At 42.9% G+C, this 24,384-nt stretch overlaps 1 protein-coding gene across 1 annotated transcript in view; it reads left to right on the top strand.

Annotated features, from left to right (window-relative positions):
* FASN (fatty acid synthase) overlaps nt 1-24,384 on the top strand; it is a 66,185-nt gene that overhangs the window by 1,979 nt on the left and 39,822 nt on the right. The window contains exons 2-9 of the mRNA XM_035104295.3: nt 10,341-10,481; nt 11,889-12,041; nt 14,449-14,622; nt 15,765-15,965; nt 17,777-17,899; nt 20,255-20,370; nt 21,462-21,596; nt 23,230-23,689. Coding sequence (XP_034960186.2) covers nt 10,355-10,481; nt 11,889-12,041; nt 14,449-14,622; nt 15,765-15,965; nt 17,777-17,899; nt 20,255-20,370; nt 21,462-21,596; nt 23,230-23,689 — 1,489 coding nt within the window. The 5' untranslated portion in view covers nt 10,341-10,354. The remainder of the gene's footprint in view (nt 1-10,340; nt 10,482-11,888; nt 12,042-14,448; nt 14,623-15,764; nt 15,966-17,776; nt 17,900-20,254; nt 20,371-21,461; nt 21,597-23,229; nt 23,690-24,384) is intronic.

The following is a 24,384-nucleotide window of genomic DNA, read 5'->3' as shown; positions in this document are numbered from 1 at the left end:
TCTCCCACTGAAACAAATTAAGGCAAAGAACTTAATCTCTTGATTTACAAGCAATTCATTCAAGGTTGACCTTAAAAGTAAAATGGTAGAACTGTCGTTGACTTCTGTGAGACTGGTGCACTGATCCTGATGGATCTGCTTGCTGTGTTAGGGTAAATGATTGTTGTATTGGTTTTATTTACTGTATTTAATTCTTTACATTTCATTTATGTTTGCCCAAAGTTCACATTTAAGACCAAATGCACCCACGTTTTGTTGTCCTGTCCCAAGTATTTATGTGCTAGCCCAGGAATTTGTGGTAGCAGAATGAAAAATCAGGCTACAATCCTAAACACAATGATTGAATAAGCCCCATTTCACACAATGGAATTTACTTTTGTGCAAGCAAAAATTCTGAACACAGAATTACACTGTGCCAGCCCGATCCTATGCATGGTAACCCAGAAGCATGTCCCTTTGAGTTTACTCTAAGAATTCTCTTTAGGATTAGAGCAGGGTTTCCCAAACTTGGATCTCCAGCAGTTTTTGGACTCCAACTCCCATCATCCCTAGCTAGCAGGACCAGTGGTCAGGGATGATGGGATTTGTAGTCCAAAAACAGCTGGAGACCTAAATTTGGGAAACCCTGGATTAGAGCATTGGCTGTGAACATGCGCAAGTGAAACCAGCTGAAATCAATGGGACTTCCTTCTGAGTTAGCATAGCTAGGATCACACTATACAAGCATTTTAATTTAACTGGAGACTTATGGGTAGGAGGAAGTGGGTTTTGTGAGTGTATTCATGGTCACTGGAGGCTGCATATAAAAAAGAACAGTGCATAATAGCTCTGTAGAAGATAGGATATTGGCATGTATACATTGCATGACAAGTTACACCTGCTGAAACTCTCCCTTTGGTGCAACTATCAGAGCTGCAGAAGCCCTGACCTCTTCTTCACCCGGCCACCCTGCATGGTCACAGGTCAGTATAAATGGATTGGCCACCAAAGACAACACTCAGTGGGTGAGTCCCTTTAATAAAAACAAAGTTAGGAACCACTGATCTGACACTACAAAATAAGCACATAATTTTTCCATGCCCCCAAAGTGAGCATGCTTACAACAAAGAGGTTCAAAATGTACACATAGAAGTGTGCCATCTTTAATTATTTAAAGTCCTTTGGTTTGGTTTAAAAATCCATACCTTCATTATGTGCCGTGATGGATGTCCCTTCTCAGAGGGAGCAGAGTAATAATTTGGAAAGGACAGTGTGTGGCTGTGTTCAGATATCGTAATAAAGATGAATCATGGTTTCTTAGGACCAGAATGCCCTAAGGCAGGCATGTCAAACCTGCGGCCCTCCAGATGTTTTGGACTACAATTCCCATCTTCCCCAACCACTGGTCCTGCTAGCTAGGGATCATGGGAGTTGTAGGCCAAAACATCTGGAGGGCCGCAGGTTTGACATGCCTGCCCTAAGGTCTTCCTCTGGACTCAGGAGGTTTCCCCTGTCCCCAGTGCAACCACCAGGAGACGACTGGAAACATTTGCTTGCATTTTTGTTTAACCACAACTTGTTGCATTGCCTAATCCCGACAAACTGTGGTTAATTTTAACAATGATTTGTTTGAAACAACCTCCTTCAAGCCATAGTTTATGAAACTAGCTAAATGAAAATGGGCTAAATACTGATTAAGTGAAAGTGAACATATCTGAAATTCCCCTCACAGCAGTGCTGGTGAAGGGAGCCCGAAAGCTCAGGGGAGGTTAGGCTCATTCCCAACATAATAAACCATGGTTTATACTGACATCGAAACACAGCCACAGTCTTGAAATGAATTTCAGTACAGATCTTTAAAATATCTTCCAGTTAAGAAAAGAAACAATGGGAGGGGGAGATACTTAATGAATTACAGGCAACCTGTTGAAATGCACTAAAAATGGCCTTTTGCAGCACAATCACAAGAAAAGAGTAAGTGCGTAGTTAACTTACAATGAATGTACTCACAGTGCTGTGATGAAACAAGTAGGTACTAGTACATAATGCCAGTGAGAATGACTGGTTATTATGGATGATAAATGAGTTAGCACAGTGCCACAAGGCTGCACAAATACTGTGTAAATAAGGTACCCCCTTGCAATGGTGTGGCCTCCTTTGGATGATTTCAGATTGGAATATGCAGAAATCCGCATTGGAGAGAGCTCTATGTAATACTGCGCTGGATATTACAGAAATCTCAACACATGCAAAAGTAGTCCAAAGGCTGTCTAGATGTGTTGCAAGGCCCTTTTGCATAACAGCGATCATTTAATCTTATTGACAAAGCCAATAGGAAAAGGAGAAGTGAAATTCAGCAGAAAGGCCAGTCACAAAGGAACTCTATGGGAGAAAATGCTGAGGGCTACTTCATAGACGCTTTCCTCTGTTCATGAAGAGTTCTCGAATGCTCATTGAATGCATGCTCACCTTGGCAAATGTAAAATATGAACCAAGCTAGGATGGATAGTTGATCCTTATGCCTCCAGTTGTAATCTTGAGGCAAAGTGCTGCTATGATCGTGACAACTGCTTCTCACCTATATTCTGTTATCCATCTTAATGCATGCCTGGGGTTGGTGTGGACTGCTTATGCAAACCTGCCCTCAGAAGCAACATAATTAATACTTTGTTGTACTCACTCAAGCGTATGTGGGGTTGAGCTAATGTTGTAAATTAACTGCCCGTCCTCTGCTCTGTGCCCTAGGCCACAGTCACACCATAAATTTAAGGCACCATGATTCCACTTTAACTAGTCATATTCTCTCAGAGCTGTAGTTTGTGAAGGGTGCTGAGAGTTTTTGGGAGACCTCTGTTCCCCTCAAAGAGCTACAATTCCTAGAGTGGTTTCACAATCCCTCTTCCCAAGGAACATTTTGCACTGTGTGAAGTAGAGCTTCCCTTTGTCTGTCCTGAATATTCCAATGTGCAACTTCATTGGATAATTTCTGGTTTAGTGTTATGATGGGAGGAAAACTTCTCTCTATCCACTTTCTTAATACTGTGCCTCCAACACTCTTGCCCAGGCCTACCCTGCCCCCGACTGGTTACTTGGCTCACATGGCAGTGTTTTGGCTCAGAGGATGGGTGACTGGTGTCTGTCTGCTCTGCAAACGGCTGCTCCTGCCATGCCGTCTCTACTCTTCTCCCTCCAGCCTGAGTGATGGGTGGTTTCTGCTGCACCCATGACACAATGCAACAGAATGTGATGTGCCTTGCTGTGTTGCTGGAGCCCCATCAGCCAACTGTTTGCCTGGCCTGCCTTCCCATTTTGGAGAAGAGTAGAAAAGTAAACTGAAGGGTTGCCAGGCTAACACAGAGCATGTGTAGCTTGCCACACTCACTATCTGAGGAAGTGGCACTGGGCAGCAGCAGCAGCAGCACCGCAGTCTATGGCAGACATCTGTGAGCCCTTCACCAGCAAGTAAAACTAGGCCAAGAAGACACAGGGAAGAAATGGATGAAGAAAGTGGTGGCAAAGTGCCATTATTGCTCATCATCTGCATGAGACCACAACATCATTTCACCTAATGATAGGTCTTGCCCTTGCTTCAGACTCACATTTCACACATGGCCTCTGCTCCACCCTGAATCTTCGTCTTCTCTTTCTTGCACCATTCTGATATAATTAGACCGCAATTACAACGGGACAGATACTCGCGTTTTTTCACACTGTGAATAAACCTGATGCTAGATTGATAATTTTAAGCAACTCTGTAAAATCAGATTGATGATAGAGTAGGTTGCAAGCAGAAAACCAGAAAGGAACCATTTTTGAAAGGCAGGACAGTAGTTTTGATGAGTGTGAAACTACATGTGACTGAGCATGCAATGGGGTCTGGTCCTGAAACACTAAAAGCACCTAGCAAACCCATTTCCCAGACCTGACAATGAAATGGTTGTACAATCCCTACTTCAGAGCACTTTCAGCTCTCTGAAAAAAATAATTATCTGGTCTTCAGTCTGTGTTTTGAGTTTAATTAGCATGCATTCCACGCTCCCTCCGCCTTGTCTTTCATTGTATCACTGATGCTGATAGAAAAATTTCTGCTTTATCTTTGTAATATCTCTTCCCTTTGGCCACCTCAGTTCGTACTGTATATTCTGAGCAGATCAGTATTTCTCAGCTTTATTCTGATACATATGATCCAAAGCACAGAAACAATGCCTCCCTCAGAGGCAAATCATTCACTTTATAGAGGGAGTCAGTACTGTGCCCTTCAGATGTTGCTGAACGACAACAAGTTATTGGCCGTGCTGCCTGGGGCTGATTAGAGCTGTATTTCTACAACATCAAGAGGGTACTATCTTGGCTACCCCTGTTTTAGACATTAAATTGAAGGAGCATATAACCTAGATCCTTTAGCTGTGGTGGTTATATTAATTGGGAGATATTGGTGTGCAAAATGCATACTGAATTGAAACCATTTTTCCAGGTATTGCTTCCCATATTTTCTGTTTAAACTAAAGCACAGAGTGGGTGTGAAGCAAGCCCCATGCAGACATTCTCCTTTCCACATTGGTAAACCTAGTGTTAAACCAAACCATGGCAACGATATGGGTACTCATCCAAGTCCAGACTCTTGTTTTGTTTCCCTCAGACAAACCACGAGCAGTAAACCACGGAACAGACAGCTCATGACTATAATTCTTGCTTTGTCTGGAACAAGGCAAACCATGAATCCAGGTTTGAATGTAATACTAAGCCAAACCATGGCTTAGCTCATAGCAGTGTGGCAGTAGGTGAACACCTGAAGAGCAGTAGACCAGCTACAATTTTTATTTCGAGTATCCACACATTAACATTTAGCCATGGCTTGGCTTACCATTGTGTGCAAACTGAGTGACTGTTACTATGTCTGTAAAAGTGGTAAGCCATTATCGGGATCACTATATCAGATTTTCGAAAGGATCCAGTTGCCTGGAGCGTAGGATGTGGAAATAAATGGCTAGGCTTTCAAAGGCACTACCAGAATAATAGGATGTGCAGATGATCAATGATACATCTGGCTTATAAAATGATTAGGAATTTATTGCGAGTAGACTTGCTTGCTGCTTTAAATTAAATTTTATGTTGTACAACAGGGAGCTCTTCATTATTGCTCTGTTCTGCTGTCTGAATGACAGTTCCCTCACTGCGAGAAGCAAAGCTACAGGGAACCAGGCAGAGGGCCTTCTCGGTAGTGGCACCCGCCCTGTGGAATGCCCTCCCATTAGAGGTCAGAGAGATAAACAACTACCTGACATTTAGAAAATACCTAAAGGCAGCCCTGTTTAGGGAAGTTTTTAGTCTGTGATATTTTAATGTGATATTTTAATGTATTTTTATGTGTGTTGGAAGCCGCCCAGAGTGCCGGGGGAGACCCGACCAGATGGGCGGGGTATAAATAATATTATTATTATTATTATTATTATTATTATTATTACTTAAGTGTCTTGTGGATACAAGAGAAAGAATACCTAGGAAGATTTACTTACCATATATATAGACATATCCCACCTTTTCTCCAAGCAGCTCAAGGAAGCTTGCATGGTCCTCCACCCATTTTATCCTCATACAACCCTGTCAGGTTCATTAGGCTGAGAGATAGTGACTGGCCCAAGGACACCATCAGGTGAACTTCATGGTTGAGTGCAGATTTGAATTAGGATCTTCACAGTACCAAGTCCCCACTACTGGCCATGCCAGCCATGACTGATGAGAATCCATAGACTTGTAGAGTTGTAGCTCCAACAGTATCTGAAAGTCACAGGCCTCACCCTACCCCTGGACTATTAATTTATTGGATTTATATCCCACCATTTTCTCTAAGGAGTTCAAGGTGGTGTACATGGTTTTTCTCCTCATTTACCTTCAAATGAACCCTGTGAAAAAGGCTAAGCTGAGAGGTAGTGAGTTGCCCCAGCTCACAAGGTTCTTGTGAGGACAAAATGGAGAAGACCCATGTATGCAGCTTGAACTCCTTAGAGCAGGCATCCCCAAACTTCGGCCCTCCAGATGTTTTGGACTACAATCCCTATCTTCCCCAACCACTGGTCCTGTTAGCTAGGGATCATGGGAGTTGTAGGCCAAAACATCTTTAGGGCTGCAGTTTGGGGATGCCTGGCTTAGAGGAAAGGAGGGATATAATGTAGGATCAACCTAACCAACACCATTAGCTTTGTGCAAGGACTTCCATTTCTTCCCCCCTCTCCTTCCCTCACGTGCCCCACACCCCAAAAATTGTCTCTGTAGTGTGCCAGGGGACTCTCCACTCCCAGAATTCAGGGGGAACAGGAGGCAAATATGAAAGTGCACAGTGTTGAATTCCACCGACTGTATCTTACAGAAGAACAGTTGACACCTGTGACTGAACAATCAATCTTTGGTCATTCAAGGTGTAATTGGTGCCACTAAACAACAAGGAATGTGAGGGGGAGCTTAGGGCAGCATGAGATAGCCCCCACATGCACCAAGCTGTGTCCTTGGTGAGCTTGGGAATCTGTGTGTGCCAACATATGTATTTAAAGCACTTTCATGTGTGAGGGGGCATTACTGGACCAATCGGAATCCCCTCATGTGAAGGAGCTCTCTGAACATCCTTCAGTGTAGGCGTGAGTCCCCTTCTCATGGGGCTGAGGAGTGACCCTGCTGTGCTACTGGCGTGATGGATGTCCATTTGAATGTCCCAAACAGGACAAGCCAGCACAGAAATAAGGCTAAATGGCTGTATTTAGATGTGATTGTATGAAATGAATACTTTCCCATATAGGAAAGGGAAAGGAGTTTCCTGATAGATGAATGAAAGAATATAATTGTTACTGATAATTATTGAAGAGTGCAGTCCTATTCCATTAAAATTAAGGGGTGTGTGTGTTTATACCAACCTCAACTTGAACAGGCTTGCAGCTTACTGACTATGATCAGGAATTATAGTCTTCAGCAGGCATCCCCAAACTCCCCCCCCCCGATGTTTTGGGACTATAACTCCCATCATGCCTGTCTAACAGGGCCAGTGGAATTGTAGTCCCAAAACACCTGGAGGGCCGAGTTTGGGGATCTTGGTCTTCAGTTATGCATTTCCATTGATCTTCCATTTGCCCTTAAATGAGCTTATCTTCAAAAGACATTCTTACATATTTTACTGCACTGTTTTCATCTGGAGGGGCATTCTTGCACTATAACAACAAAAAGAGGAACCCCCACCCCCAAAATGCTCAGAATATTTGTGGTATGACAGGATTTCAGCCGAAAGCTACAGGACATACAGTTATTGATAACGAAGCGGTATGATCACCCTAGAACTTTTGCAAGCATAAGCATTATTGAAAGTGGGATTGCGTGGGACCACCTCAATACCATCATCAGCACAAATCATATACTGTAAGCACAATTAAAAGGACATTTGGTGGTACCCATAGAATGGTGTAAGACCTAGAAGGGCTCAGTCTCTTCACTCTCCTACTGCTTCACTCTACAGTACTTCCCACTTTTAGCTAAGCTCAGCCCTGCCCTCCAGAGCAAATCTCTGTTCTGAATCACTACAAGCAAGGAAAGGAAGCCAAGGAATCTGGCTTCACCTCTTCCACTTCTTTATCAGTTAGCTTTGACTACAACAGTTAGTTTTGCCTTTTTATCTCTGATGAGCTCTTCTACGGAGTCCTACCTACAGTCTGGTGAAGAGTAGCAACAATAGCTTTAAATGAGTTAAACTTGCTCGGAGAGATTAAAGGGAGAATTGCTAATAGTTTTATAGCTGGAGGATTTATTGTCAAGCTGGTGTGTTTTTTTAAAGTGTTTTGGACTGGCGCCTTAGCATTCAGAACTAAATATAAACTATGTTACTATAAACTAAAATATACTACCTCACTACTTAAAAGCAAATATTTTCCCTTCATACCTTTAGGTATGTCACAGATCACCACATTGTTTTGTTGAATTTTATTATCTGGATTGTCAACATGCTTTGTTGTTTTATTTGCTGACAACTTCTAGCAGCAGCAACAGCGGGGGGGGGGGGGGACCAGTAAACTGATTCATGGCTAGAGTTCATCAAAGCAGTGTACAAGATGATAAAACACAGCGCTCAGTTTCTGAAATCATTTCTTAAAAGCTCTTAAAACATTGGGAGCACTTCAATGTTGCACTCTGACAATTGTTCCACCAGGGCAAGCATTTTGGCTTGTCAGATGGAGAATCTCCCCTTTTCTCCCCTTGCATGGTGTTTTGGGGGTTCTCCTGACTTGCCCCCCCCCCATTTTGGGGGCAGGCACATGTGGGGGAAGAGTGGGGGTGTTAGGGCAAAATTCTGGGTGCGAGAATGCTCAGCCACCCAGCTCATCAGGCAAGGGCCTGTGGTCGTTGCGGAGTATAAAAGGAAGGAGTCCAGCCATGATCTGGAGCAAACAGCAAGGTTTATTACTGCGCAGCAGGTTCAATGCCAGACTGAACACCGTGAACAGAGCTGCAAGAACTTTAAAAAGTTCCCACCACCATCCCATAATGCACATCGAAAGCATCATACATACATCACTTGTGACAGGGTAAAACGTCAGAAAAGGGGAAGGTGCAAGGGGCATTAGCATACAGGTAAACAGGATTAACATAAGGTAACAATGCATGATGTCCCAGGACATTGATAAGCAAGTACCAGTAAGTATCTGGGAGGGGATCCTTGAGTACCTGGCCGGGAAAAACAATGAGTCCAGGTGTGTGTATTGCCTCTGGCTTCGGAGGGTCGGGAATGGCAGGAGATGGTACCTGAATGGATTATAGATATGCAGAGGAGCACCACCCTGGCTACCTGACCTCTTGCTTAAAGGATTATGGCTGTTCCCTGCATCCCTGAGAGCCCTTGGCCAGAGTCGCGAAAGGGGGTTTCATTTAGAAATAAAGATACACGGTATTCAGTCATAAAGAAATATGGTTACATAGAGTCTCAGGCAACAGAGAAGGGGTAGGAAAGGGAGCCATTATTACACAGGGCTTGATCTTGAGGGGTTCGTGTTGGTGCGATACTAGAGTGGTGTTGTAGGATCAGACGGGGGTCCCCTTGAGGGCATTTGTGCCAATCTTGATTCCCAAATGAAGCCTCGTTTGGGTGCCCCCCCCTATAAAATTCCCTAAGAGGGGGGAACCCCATTGTGCAAGCAGAAGTTCTTGGGCAGGGCTTCTGTTGACAGAACTCATTTTAGTTAGATCCCATCCAATAAAACAACATCATACAAATGCTAGTAAACAATAAAACCATATCTGCAAGTATGCAATCGGTATTCCATAAGTTATTGGGTCACCCATAGGGGCAAGCCTTCTTGAATAAACATGCCTTCAATAGGCACCTAAACATAATGAAGTTACCACTCAGTGCCTGACTAGCACTATTCAGTACTGTACATATCCATTATTCAGCAGGTGACGTGGTCAATAGTAATATTAATCCCACAGCACACTAAAACAAAAACCAGTTGCTGCCCAATAATATCTCTGTCAATTCATCACTAGTAGCACAAAATTCACATACAGCCGGATGTGTGCCCCTTTGCTACATTGCTAAATTTGCAGTTATCTGACTACAGCGGACTAAAATTAATAAAATGATTAAAAAATGGACAGTCCCTCAGGAGGAGGGGGACGGAGCACTGGCCAGGATGGAAGCCACTGCAATATGTTTGACCCTGTTACTATTGCTGGAAGTAATAGACATGACAATGTGGATTCTTGGCCAAGGTGTAGAAAAGCCTTTTCTAAGTGTTACAAGATGCCCCAAGTGGTGCCACCTACATCTTGATATGGAATCATGGGTGGGGGCCCCCATGGAGCAAATTTAGGCTGTGCATGGGAGGAGGAAAGGGAGAGAACGTTCAGCTGCACAGATAGAAATCATTGTACAGATAGAACAATTGCCGCAGTGCTATGTTGGATTCCACCCATGTTATGGAATTAGATGTTATGAATCACGAACTCCTTAGGCAAAAGCCTCCTTCTATCTCTATTTGATTAATTTTATTCACTGCGTTGTTGTACCAGTAGCTTTCCAGAAGTTTTTGTTCCTTTCTGTTTTTATTTATTGAGTTACTCAGAGTTCAGCGCTTGCATCCAGGATCCCCAAGCCCCCTGGTATATAAAAGACCACATCTGCTCATAAAATAGCTCTCATGTGGTCTGTTCTAAAGGTATATCTTTAAAAGAATCTGATCTGCTGCTCAAAAGTATATGAAATTAATTTGCCCGGTGTTTCCCTGGTAATTATATATTTGGTTTTTTAACACGTGCATTGTAATTTTCTGGCATGATTCATTCTTGTTGTATAGGCCTGATTTTTCTCTTCTCCACTTGCTGTCCAGAGACGAGTTGAGAGATGGAGGAAGTGGTGGTCGCAGGCATAGCAGGGAAGCTGCCGGAATCAGAAAACTTGCAAGAGTTTTGGGAAAATTTGATCAATGGAGTGGACATGGTCACAGAAGATGACCGGAGATGGAAACCAGGTAGGTCTAGTGATGGCCTTCTCAGTAGTGGTGCCCTCTTTGTGGAATGCCCTATATGGGGAAACTTTTTAAAGTTGAATGTTTTACTATGCTTTTTATATGCTGGAAGCTGCACAGAGTGGCTGAGGCAATCCAGTCAGATGGGTGGGATACAAATAATAAGTTGTTGTTGTTGTTGTTGTTGTTGTTGTTGTTGTTGTTGTTGTCAGGAGAAACAAAAGCATTGGAAAGATGAACTCTAAGGGTTATTGAGTTGTATGACCTTTAAGGAACAAGAACCATTGTCGAATTCCTGAGCTCTCACCTGCATTCCTGGATGTCCTTCACTATATAGCAGAAAGTGACTTCTGTTTAATCCTTCTGCCTCAGAGTTGAATCCATCTAAATCTGTGGTTCCTAACGTGGGGCACAGGCCCCACAGGGGGGCAATTTGATTTTTAGGGGGGGGGCAATTCGAGAATGAGTTATTAACAGTGAACGGCCTTTTAGGCTACCTCCACGTGAATAGGAGTTCACTTTTTAAATAATAAGAATTATTATTATTTAAAATAATAATTTTAAATAAAATTATTATTTTAAATAATAATTTGTGGGGGCAATCAGGATTTTAGAGGTGCTTAGGTGGGGCATGGCCAAAAAACGGTTGGGAACCACTGATCTAAATTAATACAACCAAATCTATATCCGGCTTTCCCCCCTGTATAAATAGAAAGCAAATAACACATAAAAGCTCAGAGAATAGGAAAATAAGTTCCATGATGTCTGCCTTTACCAAAAAAGAAGAAGAAGAGGAATGTTAATACATTTCCTCTCAAAACACTTACCATATATACTCAAGTATAAGCCGACCTGAATATAAGCCGAGGCACCTAATTTTACCTCAAAAAACTTATTGACTCGAGTATAAGCCGGGGGTGGGAAATGCAGCAGCTACTGGTAAATTTCAAAAATAAAAATAAATACCGTCCTATGCCTTTCTCAGCTGTCGGCGGTGGGGGGAGAAGCGACGAGGAAGGATCCCTTCCTCGCCGCTTCTCCCTCCCCACGGCCTCGCACAGAGCAGGCACAGGACAGGGGTTCGGAGAGTTGTAGCGCAGCGCTTCTGCGAACCCCCGGTCCTGTGCCTTTCTCCGCCACCGCCCGCCTCACTTGAGTATAAGCCGACGGCGGCTTTTTCATTTTTTGTGCTGAAAAAGTAGGCTTATACTCGAGTATATACAGTAATTAAACTATAGTGCTTTTGCAAAATCTCCAGATGGCATAAGCAACTCTGCAAGACGTTTTGTACAACTTCTGGGCTTCCAAGATGTAGAAATAGCAGTGACATACATAATAAGCGCAACCAAGATGCAATTTCTAATCACAGAAGACGTGATGTAATTTTTCTTTCTTCTTTTGAAATTTCAGGACTTTACGGACTGCCCAGGAGAAATGGGAAGCTCAAGGACATCAGCAAGTTTGATGCCTCCTTTTTTGGAGTTCACCCAAAGCAAGCTCACACGATGGACCCTCAGCTCCGACTGCTGCTCGAAGTCTCGTACGAGGCCATTTTAGATGGCGGTGAGCAAAGAGTTCTAGAATTCTGCTCCAAAAAGCCCTGGTCACATGCAAATCAATCATGTACAAATTGTGTCGCTTGCACAAGATAACATGAACTACTTACAGACCCAAAGCACACCAAACTTTGTTTTCAGGACTAGGAAGGAGCTTGAGGGATAGAATGCAGCATATATGTAGGGGGACATTGGTTGGGGCAGGGAACCAAAGCAAAAAGATTCTGTCCACTGCCTAGATTCTTTCTGGCCTCCAAATCTAGAAGAAATAATCTAAATATGGCTTTCCCCACTCTGTGACATGAGGGTTGGAAGTTTTTAAAAAACAAAACAGACTTTTGGAGGAATTCAGTGTTGCACTCTTCTGATTGTTCCCGCCGTGTGCTTTTCTGGGGTGTACATGATCCATTGGAACAAATCAGGGGGGAGAGGGGAGGAAACCCTGTTGTGCTAGTGGGAGCCCTTGCACTGGCTTCTGCTAAGTGCAGCAGTTTAGTTAAATCCAGGCCTTTGCCAAGAGATCTAGCTTCTATTGTTGGTCGGAATACCATGACCATGCATTTTGATAAACTTACCTTGGAACTAAATGATGAAACCACCGTTGTGAAGGCCTTGACATTTGTACGTCTTTTGAAATTAGTGTCACACCTTTGCAAAGTTCCCGTTGCAACATGCTTCTTGCAATTTTGACAGTGAAAGAAAGATTATAGCAACACTAATAACTGGTATTAGTATCAACGGGTAGCAGTGTTGAAAAGAAGTGTTAGGAAATGTGTTCACAGCTGACACGTCCCTCTCTGAAGAAGTGTGCATGCACATGAAACCTCATACCAATGACAAACTTAGTTGGTCTCTAATGTGCTGCTGGAAGGAATTTTTTTATTTTGTTTCGACTACGTCCCTCTCTGACAGAGCTCCTGGGATCTGTTGAAGACACGTTTTCCAGCCTCCTTTGCGATGTCCTCTGAATGAAGCCTTCCTGCTCATTGGTGTAAAATGGAGACATTAGAGTTTCCGATAACGTGGAAGGTTTTGATAAAACTTTTTGAAAACTCATGGCTGGCAGAGACAACACTCTTCCATTTTTTAGGAAGCTTAAGTTGAGATGCATTGGTGGGCCTATGTTCTTATTCTATGATCTGTTAATTATTTTTGTTTTGTTTTTTTGTTTTGTTTATATCCTGCCCATATCTGGCTGCGTTGCCATATAATGTTTGTATGCTGGTTCCTTTTCTTGACAGCTTCAATGCTTCCTACAAAAAATAAAATAAGATTCATTTATCTTAAGAATTAGGTTCATTAAAAAAAAAGAATTAGGTTCATTTCACACATTTTCTCCTATAAGTCACTTCTGCTTTGGAGAGAAAGAGGATCACGTCCGCCAGCATTTTTAAATAATCAGCAGGGGCGTCATACAATGGCTTACTCTCTTGTGCTCTTTGAACACATTTCCCATTTAATGTACTCCCCCCCCCCCCCAGCAATTCACTGCATATTTCAGGAAACAATGTGCGGTAAAGTTGTAATTTTTGCCCATCTCTTTGCTTCAGGTCATTTCTGCCAAGAAAACTTTATACTTAAATACTTAAAAGGTCATGAGGGAAGGACCATGCTTATATAGTTGTTGTTGTTTTGAGTGTATCTGAAGAAGTGTGCATGCACACGAAAGCTCATACCAAAATAAAAACTTAGTTGGTCTTTAAGGTGCTACTGAAGGAATTTTTTTATTTTGCTTCGACTCAGACCAACACGGCTACCTACCTGTAACTTTTTTTTTTTTTTAGATTTCAAGTATTTATATACCACTTTCAATCAGAAAGGCTGCAAACAGAAAAAGAAAGTCAAAGCACCTGTTTCAATAATATAATAGCCTGGTTCATATGATACACTAAACCAAACCTTGGCTTAGTGAAGACACACAAATGTTGGGCGTCCCAGAGAGGACCTTGCAGCCACTTTGCTTCTCCATGGTCTTTTTTTCCTTCTGGACTATTGGTTTAGCTTAGCATGAGAGATGGCACAGAATGACAACACCTGTGAGCTTCCTCCCACCATCCTTGCCCACAGCCTATCAGCAATGTGGTAGGGATCATGTGACTGAGTTCCATGGTTGCCTGAGTTCTGGGATCATACACACATTTCCTTACAAGCAACAATAGTTAAGATCTTTAATAAACTGCCTTTCCCCCCCCTTCTTGTCCCTACTCCTATGTCCTGGGTTGTGTTCCCTCCCCGCCCCAACCCTTTGGTTCATGGACCAAGCATCAAGCACTTGAGTGCCAAATGTTTCAAGTGACCTCACCAGTTCTTTGACCATTCCACACCCTGCTTTTCATTTCTCGCCTCCAAATATTCAATGATATTTATTATATTTCTAATATTTTCTTTCATTTGGTGGCCTTCTCCCCCTTTAGGAATTAATCCAGCTTCCATTCGGGGCACAGACACAGGTGTGTGGATTGGTGTGAGTGGGTCAGAAGCTGGTGAAGCGTTTAGCGTAGACCCTGAACAGTTGCTGGGGTACAGTATGACTGGTTGTCAACGTGCTATGTTTGCCAACAGAATTTCATACTTCTTTGATTTCAAAGGTAAGTTGGCATCTATGGAGGGCCAATGAACTGATTATCTCGTGGCAGGGCAGATGTTTGGTCAGACAGGGGAAGATGCAGTCCTGCTACAGGAAAGTTTGTAATATAGGTGAAAACAGGGTCGATAACAGTGCTGCAGAAGTCTTTAGTACAAAGAATATATATTCTTGATAGATGCTTTGCAAATTCTAATGGGCGAATTACTATGGCATTCATAGCACTTGACAAATGAATTGAAACTCTTTATGAGTAGGCAGGGCCAGATTTAGGTTTGATGAGGCCCTAAGCTACTGACACGGGTGGCGCTGTGGGTTAAACCACAGAGCCTAGGGCTTGCTGATCAGAAGGTCGGCGGTTTGAATCCCCGCGACGGGGTGAGCTCCCGTTGCTCGGTCGCAGCTCTTGCCAACCTAGTAGTTCGAAAGCACGTCAAAGTGCAAGTAGATAAATAGGTACCACTACAGCGGGACAGTAAACGGCGTTTCCATACGCTGCTCTGTCATGCTTCCACATGACCTGGAAGCTGTACACCGGCTCCCTCGGCCACTAAAGCGAGATGAGTGCCACAATCCCAAAGTTGGTCACGACTGGACCTAATGGTCAGGGGTCCCTTTACCTTTTTAAGCTACTGAAGGTAATGGGGCCCTTTATATGTCCAGCTGTCCTTTGTCAACAACAAATTGTTGCTGTTTTTTGTGTTGAATATATGCTATCTCATAATTTATGGACCTAATAGTTATCTAAAGCCGTTTGCACATAACAAATAGGAGCCTAAACAACACAAACCACTGTTGGTGTATGTAGGTTTTATTTGTTTTTTATCTTATATTTTGGAAATGTACATCCAGTTTTTCCCCCTTTAATTCCCCCCCCCCAGGAGAGTGGGGCCCTAAGCTATAGCTTGTTTAGCTTATATGTAAATCTAGCACTGTGAGTAGGCATGTGTGGGTCAAACCAGGGCTGGAATTAATGTGCCACCATAGCTAACTTTCCTCTCTGTAAACAGAAGCTTCTCCTGTTACCACATCTTAAAGGTTTTATTCCCCAAGAGAACAAAAACTATGGCCTTAAGAAAGCTAAAAATGCAAAACAACTGATGGTGGCTTGTTGTCTTCTTTCTTTCATGGTTTTTGTTCCCAAAGGGCCAAGTATGTCCATTGACACAGCGTGTTCCTCTGGCCTTGTTGCTCTGGACAATGCTTACAAAGCAATCCGCAGCGGACAATGCGACTCAGCCCTTGTAGGCGGAGTCAATCTCGTACTGAAGCCCAACACTTCTGTGCAGTTCATGAAGCTTGGCATGCTTAGTCCTGAGGGTGCCTGCAAATCCTTTGATGCTTCAGGTAAGGGGTTTGTTTTCATATTTGGCCATGTTTCTGGAAGAGTCAGCAGCACTCCCATTTTTGAGGGTGTGTAAATCTCGGTCTCCTCTTGGTAAATTAAGAAGTCCCAGCTCTTTTCAGGATAACAAATATCGGAACTGACAACAGCAGCGTTCAGTTCTCCTCCAGTAGCTAAACCGTTTGGTTTTTGCTTTCTTCATTCTCTGATTTTATAAGCTTTCTGTCTAACTGGTCTTCAGAAAAGACCGAGAAGGCAACACTGTTCTTTCAAAGCTATTCTGCAATAATGAATTGCTTTTAATTGCTTTGTTTTGTCTAAGAACTTCGTTGTGGGTCTTAGACAAACCAAACTTGAACCGAACCAAGCAGGCATGGAAGGCAGCTTGTTCTCAAAGTACAGGAGTATTTTAGAATAATAGTCTGTTCTTTTCCCAAAAGATTGGCTCTTTAATAAGAAACTAGGGAGATATAAATAAGTAACTTCAGGGAAGCTTAGAGGGTGATGTCATACAAAACACAGCAAAATGGGACCAAATTATAAATACATAATACTAGGCAGGTCTGAGGAAACAAGAAAATGTGAGGTAACCTCAACTTTGTTTTTTTTCCCTTTTCAAATGAAAATACCTTCAAAGTTATGTATCATTGGTATCTTGCACTAGTTTGAACGTTGCAGTTAAGTAAAACAGGTTCTTCACTATGTGTGTGTGGGAAGACTTTTAACTAGCTGGAAAATTATAAATACACACGGGCCTTTTTTTAACTGACTGGCTGGGGAAGATCTTATCTATAACTTAATTGGATGATACTTTTCTCTAAATCATTTAATCTGCCTGTTAGAATACTTCAGGGGCAAATACCTCAAATCCACATAAAATTTATAAACAATACTGGAATAAATATATCATTAGCTATATATATATGACAGAAGTACAGTTACTTTAGAGGAACTACTAGGAAAAGTGTGAGACACAGACAGACGGTTAAAACTAGCACATTTTATATGACAATGATTTGTTTAATTTGTTTTCTTCTGTTAACCTTACTGATTCAAGTAGTTCAAGTGCTCAAATTTATTTGAACAGAGCATTATAATGAGATGAGGGAAAATGTAATCAGTAAGCTATTATGATCCTTATAAGTAGTTCTCACAGGAGTTTTTAAAATATTAAGTGGTTTTTAAATACCTTGAAATTAAATACTTAAAAACTAAACAAACAAGAATATAGGACTTCCTTCCTTCCGCTTCTTCTCTGGGCACTTCCAGACGGTCGTCGTTTTCAGGTGGAATTCAGTCACATACTGGCTAATTCAGGTTGCACAATTATATTCCACAACCTGCTTCCCCAAAAGATCAGATTTTTGTATGATAAAGAAAGTGTTCTGGAAAGTGGTGAATAATAACACTTCGATACAACGTCATTAACTTGCACATGGTCAAATGGGAGTGAATTCTCATTAAATAGGCAACACCGTCTGATCTCCCTGCAAACAAATCTGGATAAGCGGATGTGCCTTGTGTATCTCTACTATATTCTGTGAACCACCCTGAGATCTCATGATGAAGGGTGGTATATAAATCTAATATAAAAATAAAATCTGCTTTGTCTTGATGCCTTTTCTCAAAATAAGTAGGTTGAGAGGTATTTGAGTGCTCAGCCAATTTAAATATGATTAAGGGCTATTTGATGCTGGCTTTTGTGTTTCACTTGCTCAGCACCCTTGAGAAAGTAAGGCTAGAAACCCAACTATCTAAAGTGGATTACATGTGGGGTGGTGATGGTGCTTCTCATGTCTCTGGATTTCTGCAGGGAATGGATACTGCCGATCAGAAGCCGTGGTAGTTGTTTTCCTGACCAGGAAGTCCCTAGCCAAACGGGTTTATGCTACCATAGTCAATGCTGGGTGTAATACCGATGGATTTAAGGAGCAAGGTAAGATTTGTTTAAAATTAATATCTGGAGCTTGCGACATTCTAAGATGCTTACTGGTAGATGATGGAATGTAACCCAGTGGAGTTGGGCTAGGAATAGTCTCACCTTGTTCAGTTTGGGTGTTAACTGTTTTTTTTTTTTTGCAATTAGGAACATAGGAAGCTGGCTTATACAAAGTCAGACCATTGGTCCATGTAGCTCAGTATTGTCAACACTGACTGGCAGCAGCTCTTTAGGGTTTCAGAAAGGGGTTCTCTCCAGAGCTACATAGAGATGCCAGGAATTCTCTAGGATCTGCAAGCCAAGCTTGCAACAACAGCTGGTGGTGCTTATCTCCTCTTCCCCCTCCCCACCAAGCCGTTTTCCATTTTTTAAAAAACAAACAAACCAACAACATCCTTTTTGAGAAGCAACAACAAAAGTTTGTGTAAATGCCCGGATATTCAGTTAAAAATATGGAAGGTTAGATAGTGTGCCTGAAGTGTGGAGGGACTAGCAAGGCTGAAGGATGAGCAGCATTCAGTTTGCTGGCACGCATATCTGTCCATTTCCTTGGGAAAGCCGGTCTTGCTATGTGGCCAAGGCGCATGCTGCGAGCTCACTTATAATACATCCCTCTTCATCCCATGTGGGCTTCTGTAGCAGAGTGCTTTAGTTTAGACCAGGCATCCTCAAACTGCGACCCTCCAGATGTTCTGGCCTACAACTCCCATGATCCCTAGCTAACAGGACCAGTGGTCAGGGATGATGGGAATTGTAGCCCAAAACATCTGGAGGGCCGGAGTTTGGGGAAGCCTGGCTTAGACCCAAGCAATCCGTTAAAGATACAGCATCTCTTACTTAAACCTGAATGAATCCATATCCTTTGTTGTGAAAAACGAAGGTGCGTCCCAGTGACTGGGTCTGCTTTCCCTTAGATTTTGGAATGCGGTATAGTCATGTGACATCTAGGGAGCACATGGGAAGCACAGCTCTCTTTGGTGTTAGCGGCGATGGGGTGGGAGTGTTTCTGAAAGTAAGGTAAAGGGACCCCTGACCATTAGGTCCAGTCGTAACCGACTCTGGGGTTGCGGCGCTAATCTCGCGTTATTGGCCGAGGGAGCCGGCATACAGCTTCCAGGTCATGTGGCCAGCATGACACAGCCGCTTCTGGCGAACCAGAGCAGCACACGGAAACGCCATTTACCTTACCTATTTATCTACTTGCACTTTTGACGTGCTTTCGAACTGCTAGGTTGGCAGGAGCAGGGACCGAGCAACGGGAGCTCACCCCGTCGCAGGGATGCTCAATGTGAATTTTGTGGCATCCTCCTCAAAATAACATAGCAGCTAGGTGGTCCTTTATTCAAAGCACCTTAGGAGAGCCTTATTCCCTGATCGAACTGAAAAGCTTCCTGAATCAAAGCTCACAGACAGGAGCAGTTTTCCAAGTGGGTTTAAGCCGCTAGATTGGACTTAATAGAAGGGCACATGCCTGTTGTGTCCTCCTGATGCCCTGCTTCGCAAGTCTGGCATGTGGGATCGGAGTTGCAAAGCCGTGCGGGACTGGCAGGGGCCGTTTGAGAAGCAAAACATGCCCTGGGGAATTGGTCCCCCTCACCCCGCCCACTAGGCCTCTGACTATACAGGTGAAATTAGAATATCGTCGAAAAGTGCATTTATTTCAGTAACAAAACTTAAAAGCTGAAACCAGTACCCTGTTTCTCATATTTTAAGACATACCCATAAAATAAGCCATAGCAGGATTTTTAAGCATTCAGGGAATATAAGCCATACCCCGAAAATAAGACATAGTGATAGGCGCAGCAGCAATGCCGGCCGTGGCAGGAGGAGGAGGAAAAAAATAAGACATCCCTTGAAAATAAGCCATAGTGTGTTTTTTTGAGGAAAAAATAAATATAAGACATGTCTTATAATATGAGAAACACGGTATATGAGATAGATGCATAACATGCAAAGCAAGATATGTCAAGCCTTAATTTGTTGTAATTGTAATTATTTGTCGTTAGGCGGGTCAATTATAAATGGAATGTAATTAATGAAATGTAATAGCAATGCTTATTTTTGTATTATTGTAACTATTTGTTTTATTACTGTGGAATTTCCAAAAGAAAGCATTTTAAAAAATTAAAATAAAAATAAAAAATAATAAGTTGCATTACTGAAATAAATGCACTTTTCGACGATGTTCTAATTTTCCGAGTTTCACCTGTACATCATCAGACCGCTTCATTAAACACATGCTGCACTCAGAGGCAAATTCTGCCACAGCAAGATTTAGTTCACAACCTAAAGGAAGACATATGGATAATTTCCTTGTATGGACCCAGGGATTGACCATTCTTTTTGCTTCAGGTGTAACGTTCCCCTCTGGATGGATGCAGCAACAGTTGGTCAGTTCCCTGTACAGGGAGTCTGGGATTAAGCCTGAGGAAGTGGAATATATAGAAGCTCATGGCACAGGCACCAAGGTTTGCCCTCTCTCCATGTCCCCTGTTCTGTCTCTCTTTCCTTTCATTCAACGCTAGTTTCTTTTTGATTCCATATTATTTATCATAGTTTGGTTGGGAGCAATTAAGAGTTCCCATTTGACGCTTTGCTTTCATAGACGGGCAGTTCCCATTTGACACGTTCACTGGATATAACAGGTTACCTCCTCTCGCCTCCACTCACTCCACGATTCCTCTCAGTATGTTTCAGAAACATCCTGGTTTCGCAGTGTTCAATTCCTCCATGTGAACATGTTCAATTCCTCCATGTGAACATGTGTGGGGAGGCCTGGCCAAGACATTTTGGCCCCTGAGGCGAACTGCAAAATGGCGTCCGCCCCTCTCATTCCAGGGAAGAAGAGAGGAGTGAAGATCTACACCAGGAACAAGGGTGGGGAGGAGACCAGAAGCACCTCCTGTTCACCAACAGGGTGCTGTACAGGTGGTGTTGGGGGTGGGGGCTGCCAAGGCGGTGGCCGATCTGGACTCTATAATAATGCCTCAGCTATTGCTGCCACTGTAGCAGCAAATCAAATGAAAAGGTTCCAAGAACTCGGGCCAGGAAGGAGATTAATTATGAATTCTTCAAACTGTTGTTTGCTTAAGGTAATGAGACAAATTCCAGTTGAAATGATTTTCAAATCCAGGACAAGGCCCTGTTTCGTTTATTCTTCATCAGCTATAGTTTCATGGTCAAAGTGTACCAATTGGTACACAATTGATGAAGAATAAACGAAACAGGGCCTTGTCCTGGATTTGAAAATCATTTCAACTGGAATCTGTCTCATTACCTTAAGCAAAAAATAGTTTGGAGAATTCATAATCTCCTTCCTGGCCCGAGTTCTTGGAACCTTTTCATTTGATTTCCTGATTGCACCAAGAACTCCAATTTCTACAGTATTTTCAACATGGCTACTGCAGCAGCAGCAGCAGCAGCGGACATTGTATTCCTTTTCCCACACGCAGTTGTACACCTGCATACACAGCTGTTCAGAGAGAAATCCAAGAGAGTTCACCAGACTTGAAATCTATCCAGTAACTCCTCCTAACTTCCTGTCTTTCTCCATTTCTAGGTTGGAGATCCTCAGGAAATGAACGGCATCGTCAACGTCTTTTGCCAATCAGATCGACTACCACTGTTGGTTGGATCAACTAAATCTAACATGGGTCACCCAGAACCTGCTTCTGGTCTTGCTGCTTTAGCAAAGGTAAAAAGAAAAGAAAAGTTGATGTCTAAGTTGATGTCCATTAATTTGTGTTGGGCAGGAGTGTGTGTGTGTGTGTGTGTGAGAGAGAGAGAGAGAGAGAGAGAGAAAGAGAGAGAGAGAGAGAGAGAGAGAGAGAGGTGTTGAAGCAAAATCTATTGGGGGATAATGAAAAAAAATATTTTGGTTCTGATTAGACCTCAACAGACAAGTCCTCTTAGATCAGCTGGTTATGTAAACAAACTACTCTTTGGGGGAAGGTTTGGCTACCTTATTTTGTTTTCGTGTGTCATTATTTTTAATATTTATGATGGCTAGGGGCTTCAAAGGCTAGAAGTGAGTGGGTCTTGTTGTAACCCAGGCACCCCCAAACTCGGCCCTCCAGATGTTTTTGGACTACAACTTCCATCATCCCTGACCACTGGTCCTGTTAGCTAGGGATGATGGGAGTTGTAGTCCCAAAACAGGGCCGAGTTTGGGGATGCCTGTTGTAATCAAACCAATGCACAGAGGTAGAGCTGCACAACTTGCTCCCTTGGGATGAAAGGAGAGTGATAAAGTGGTGAGCAGAGGGAAGAGAAGTGGGGAGGGAGGTGAAAAGACAGAAGGGAAAGATGTCTTGAAGAGTCTTTCCTTGGCTTTGTATGGGGTTTGTGGCTGTAGGGTTCAGTGCAGCTGGGACAGATAGAGGAAGCAACATCTGCAGTGGAGATTTGTGACCTCAAGAACATTTGCTTGCTTCAGCAAATAAATTCTCCATTTTCTGTCATATTTATTCATCTGTCAAAGGAAAATGTGCCCCGGTGGTGCATTCATTGCTATGCAAAATAATGGTGACACAAATAGCGCTGTCCTCTGCATATCTGCTTGTAAGTGAGTTCCATTGAGTACATGGGGCTTATTCCCAATTAAGTGTGCCTAGCCAGTCTCTGAAGCCTAAAGCCTTGACTCATTGCAGTGCAAAACCGCAATGGCTTTGTTTCACAGAAGCTCTGTGGATTTTGTCTGTAGCAGCATTTCTTTCACAATACACTTGCCCCGTGACACCCATCATTTCAGCAGCCCTGATCAACACGTTTGCTTCCACCAGTGTGTACAGTTCTGAGCCAGTCAGAAAGCACACATTTTAAAAGGAAGAGGGACGGAACCTTTGAAAAGTAGGAAAGAATAGCTGGATGGTGAGAAAGTAAAATGTGTGGTATGGTCATAGCAGATAGGATCATAGCTCCAATACCTCTAATCAATCGACTATAATTAATGTGTCACAGCATATAATACAGCAAAATTCAGGAATTAGATGAATGGGAGCTACAATTGAGAAACAGTTTCTGGACGAGCATTCTGACTTGCTTTAAGGCATTTATCAAGTTACTTCACCATTCTCAGTAGAAGATACAGTAATTCTGACCTGCCAACTTCTGAGGAGTTGATTACTCTGATATGTAATTAGATATGGCACAAGAAAAGGTGCTCAGTGAGGATACATGTCCTGTTTATATATTAGTAGATTGAACTGCAATGATTTCTAATGTAAAATTTGATTCCTGAGGATCTCAAGTTTCTATCCCAAACTATGCAAAATATGCATGATTGAAAAATGTTCTTCGCCTAAACTGTTATGTTCTCTATTTCTCAGGTGGTTCTCTCTTTAGAGCATGGTCTGTGGGCACCCAACATTCACTACAACACCCCAAATCCAGATATTCCTGCCTTACACGATGGTCGTATACAAGTCGTTACTAAACCAACCCCCACAAAAGGTCACCTTTGTGGTATCAATTCCTTTGGCTTTGGAGGCTCAAATGCCCATGTCATTCTGAGGCCCAATGAGAAGACATCTTCCTCCCCGGAGACTTATAAATTGCCACGATTGGTGCAGTTTTGTGGAAGGACTCAAGAAGCAGTAGACACAATAATAGAACAGAGCAGAAATCTGCAGCAACACGCAGGACTTCTGAGCATGCTCAACGATATCTCTGGGATACCTGTGTCATCCATGCCTTATAGGGGCTACACCTTGATTGGCAGCGAGAGCGATGTGAAGGAGGTTCAGAATGCTCAGTCCTCAGGGCGGCCCCTGTGGTACATCTGCTCAGGTAAATTACATACTAATGACACATGCACTCTCTTTTTGTTTGAGCCTAGATTTCTAATTTTGCAAAGTTTTATGCCATGCCAAATAGCCTTATGATTTATTTATGCTCTGGTTATCTCCCGCTTGGACTACTGCAATGCGTTCTACGTGGGGCTACATTTGAAAGTGACCCGGAAACTGCAATTAATCCAGAATGCGGCAGCTAGACTAGTGACCATAGCTGCCAAGTTATCCCTTTTTTAAAGGGATTTTCCCTTATGCTGAATAGGCTTCCTCGCAAGAAAAGGGAAAACTTGGCAGCTATGCTAGTGACTGGGAGTGGCCGCCGGGACCACATAACACGGGTCCTGAGAGATCTACACTGGCTCCCAGTACGTTTCCGAGCACAATTCAAAGTGTTGGTACTGACCTTGAAAGCCCTAAACAACCTTGGTCCTGTATACCCGAAGGAGCGTCTCCACCCCCATCATTCAGCCCGGACACTGAGATCCAGCACCGAGGGCCTTCTGGCGTTTCCCTCATTGCGAGAAGTGAGGTTACAGGGAACCAGACAGAGGGCCTTCTTGGTAGTGGCACCCGCCCTATGGAATGCCCTCCCAGCAGATGTAAAGGAAATAAACAACTATTTTACATTTAGAAGACGACTGAAGGAGGCCCTGTTTAGGGAAGTTTTTAAGGTTTGATGCTGTACTGTTT

This window comes from Zootoca vivipara, chromosome 2, assembly GCF_965207765.1.
Source record: "Zootoca vivipara chromosome 2, rZooViv2.hap1.1, whole genome shotgun sequence".
NCBI lineage: Eukaryota > Metazoa > Chordata > Lepidosauria > Squamata > Lacertidae > Zootoca > Zootoca vivipara.
The sequence above is the reverse complement of the archived record's forward strand: the minus strand, read 5'-3'. Positions and strand labels throughout refer to the sequence as shown.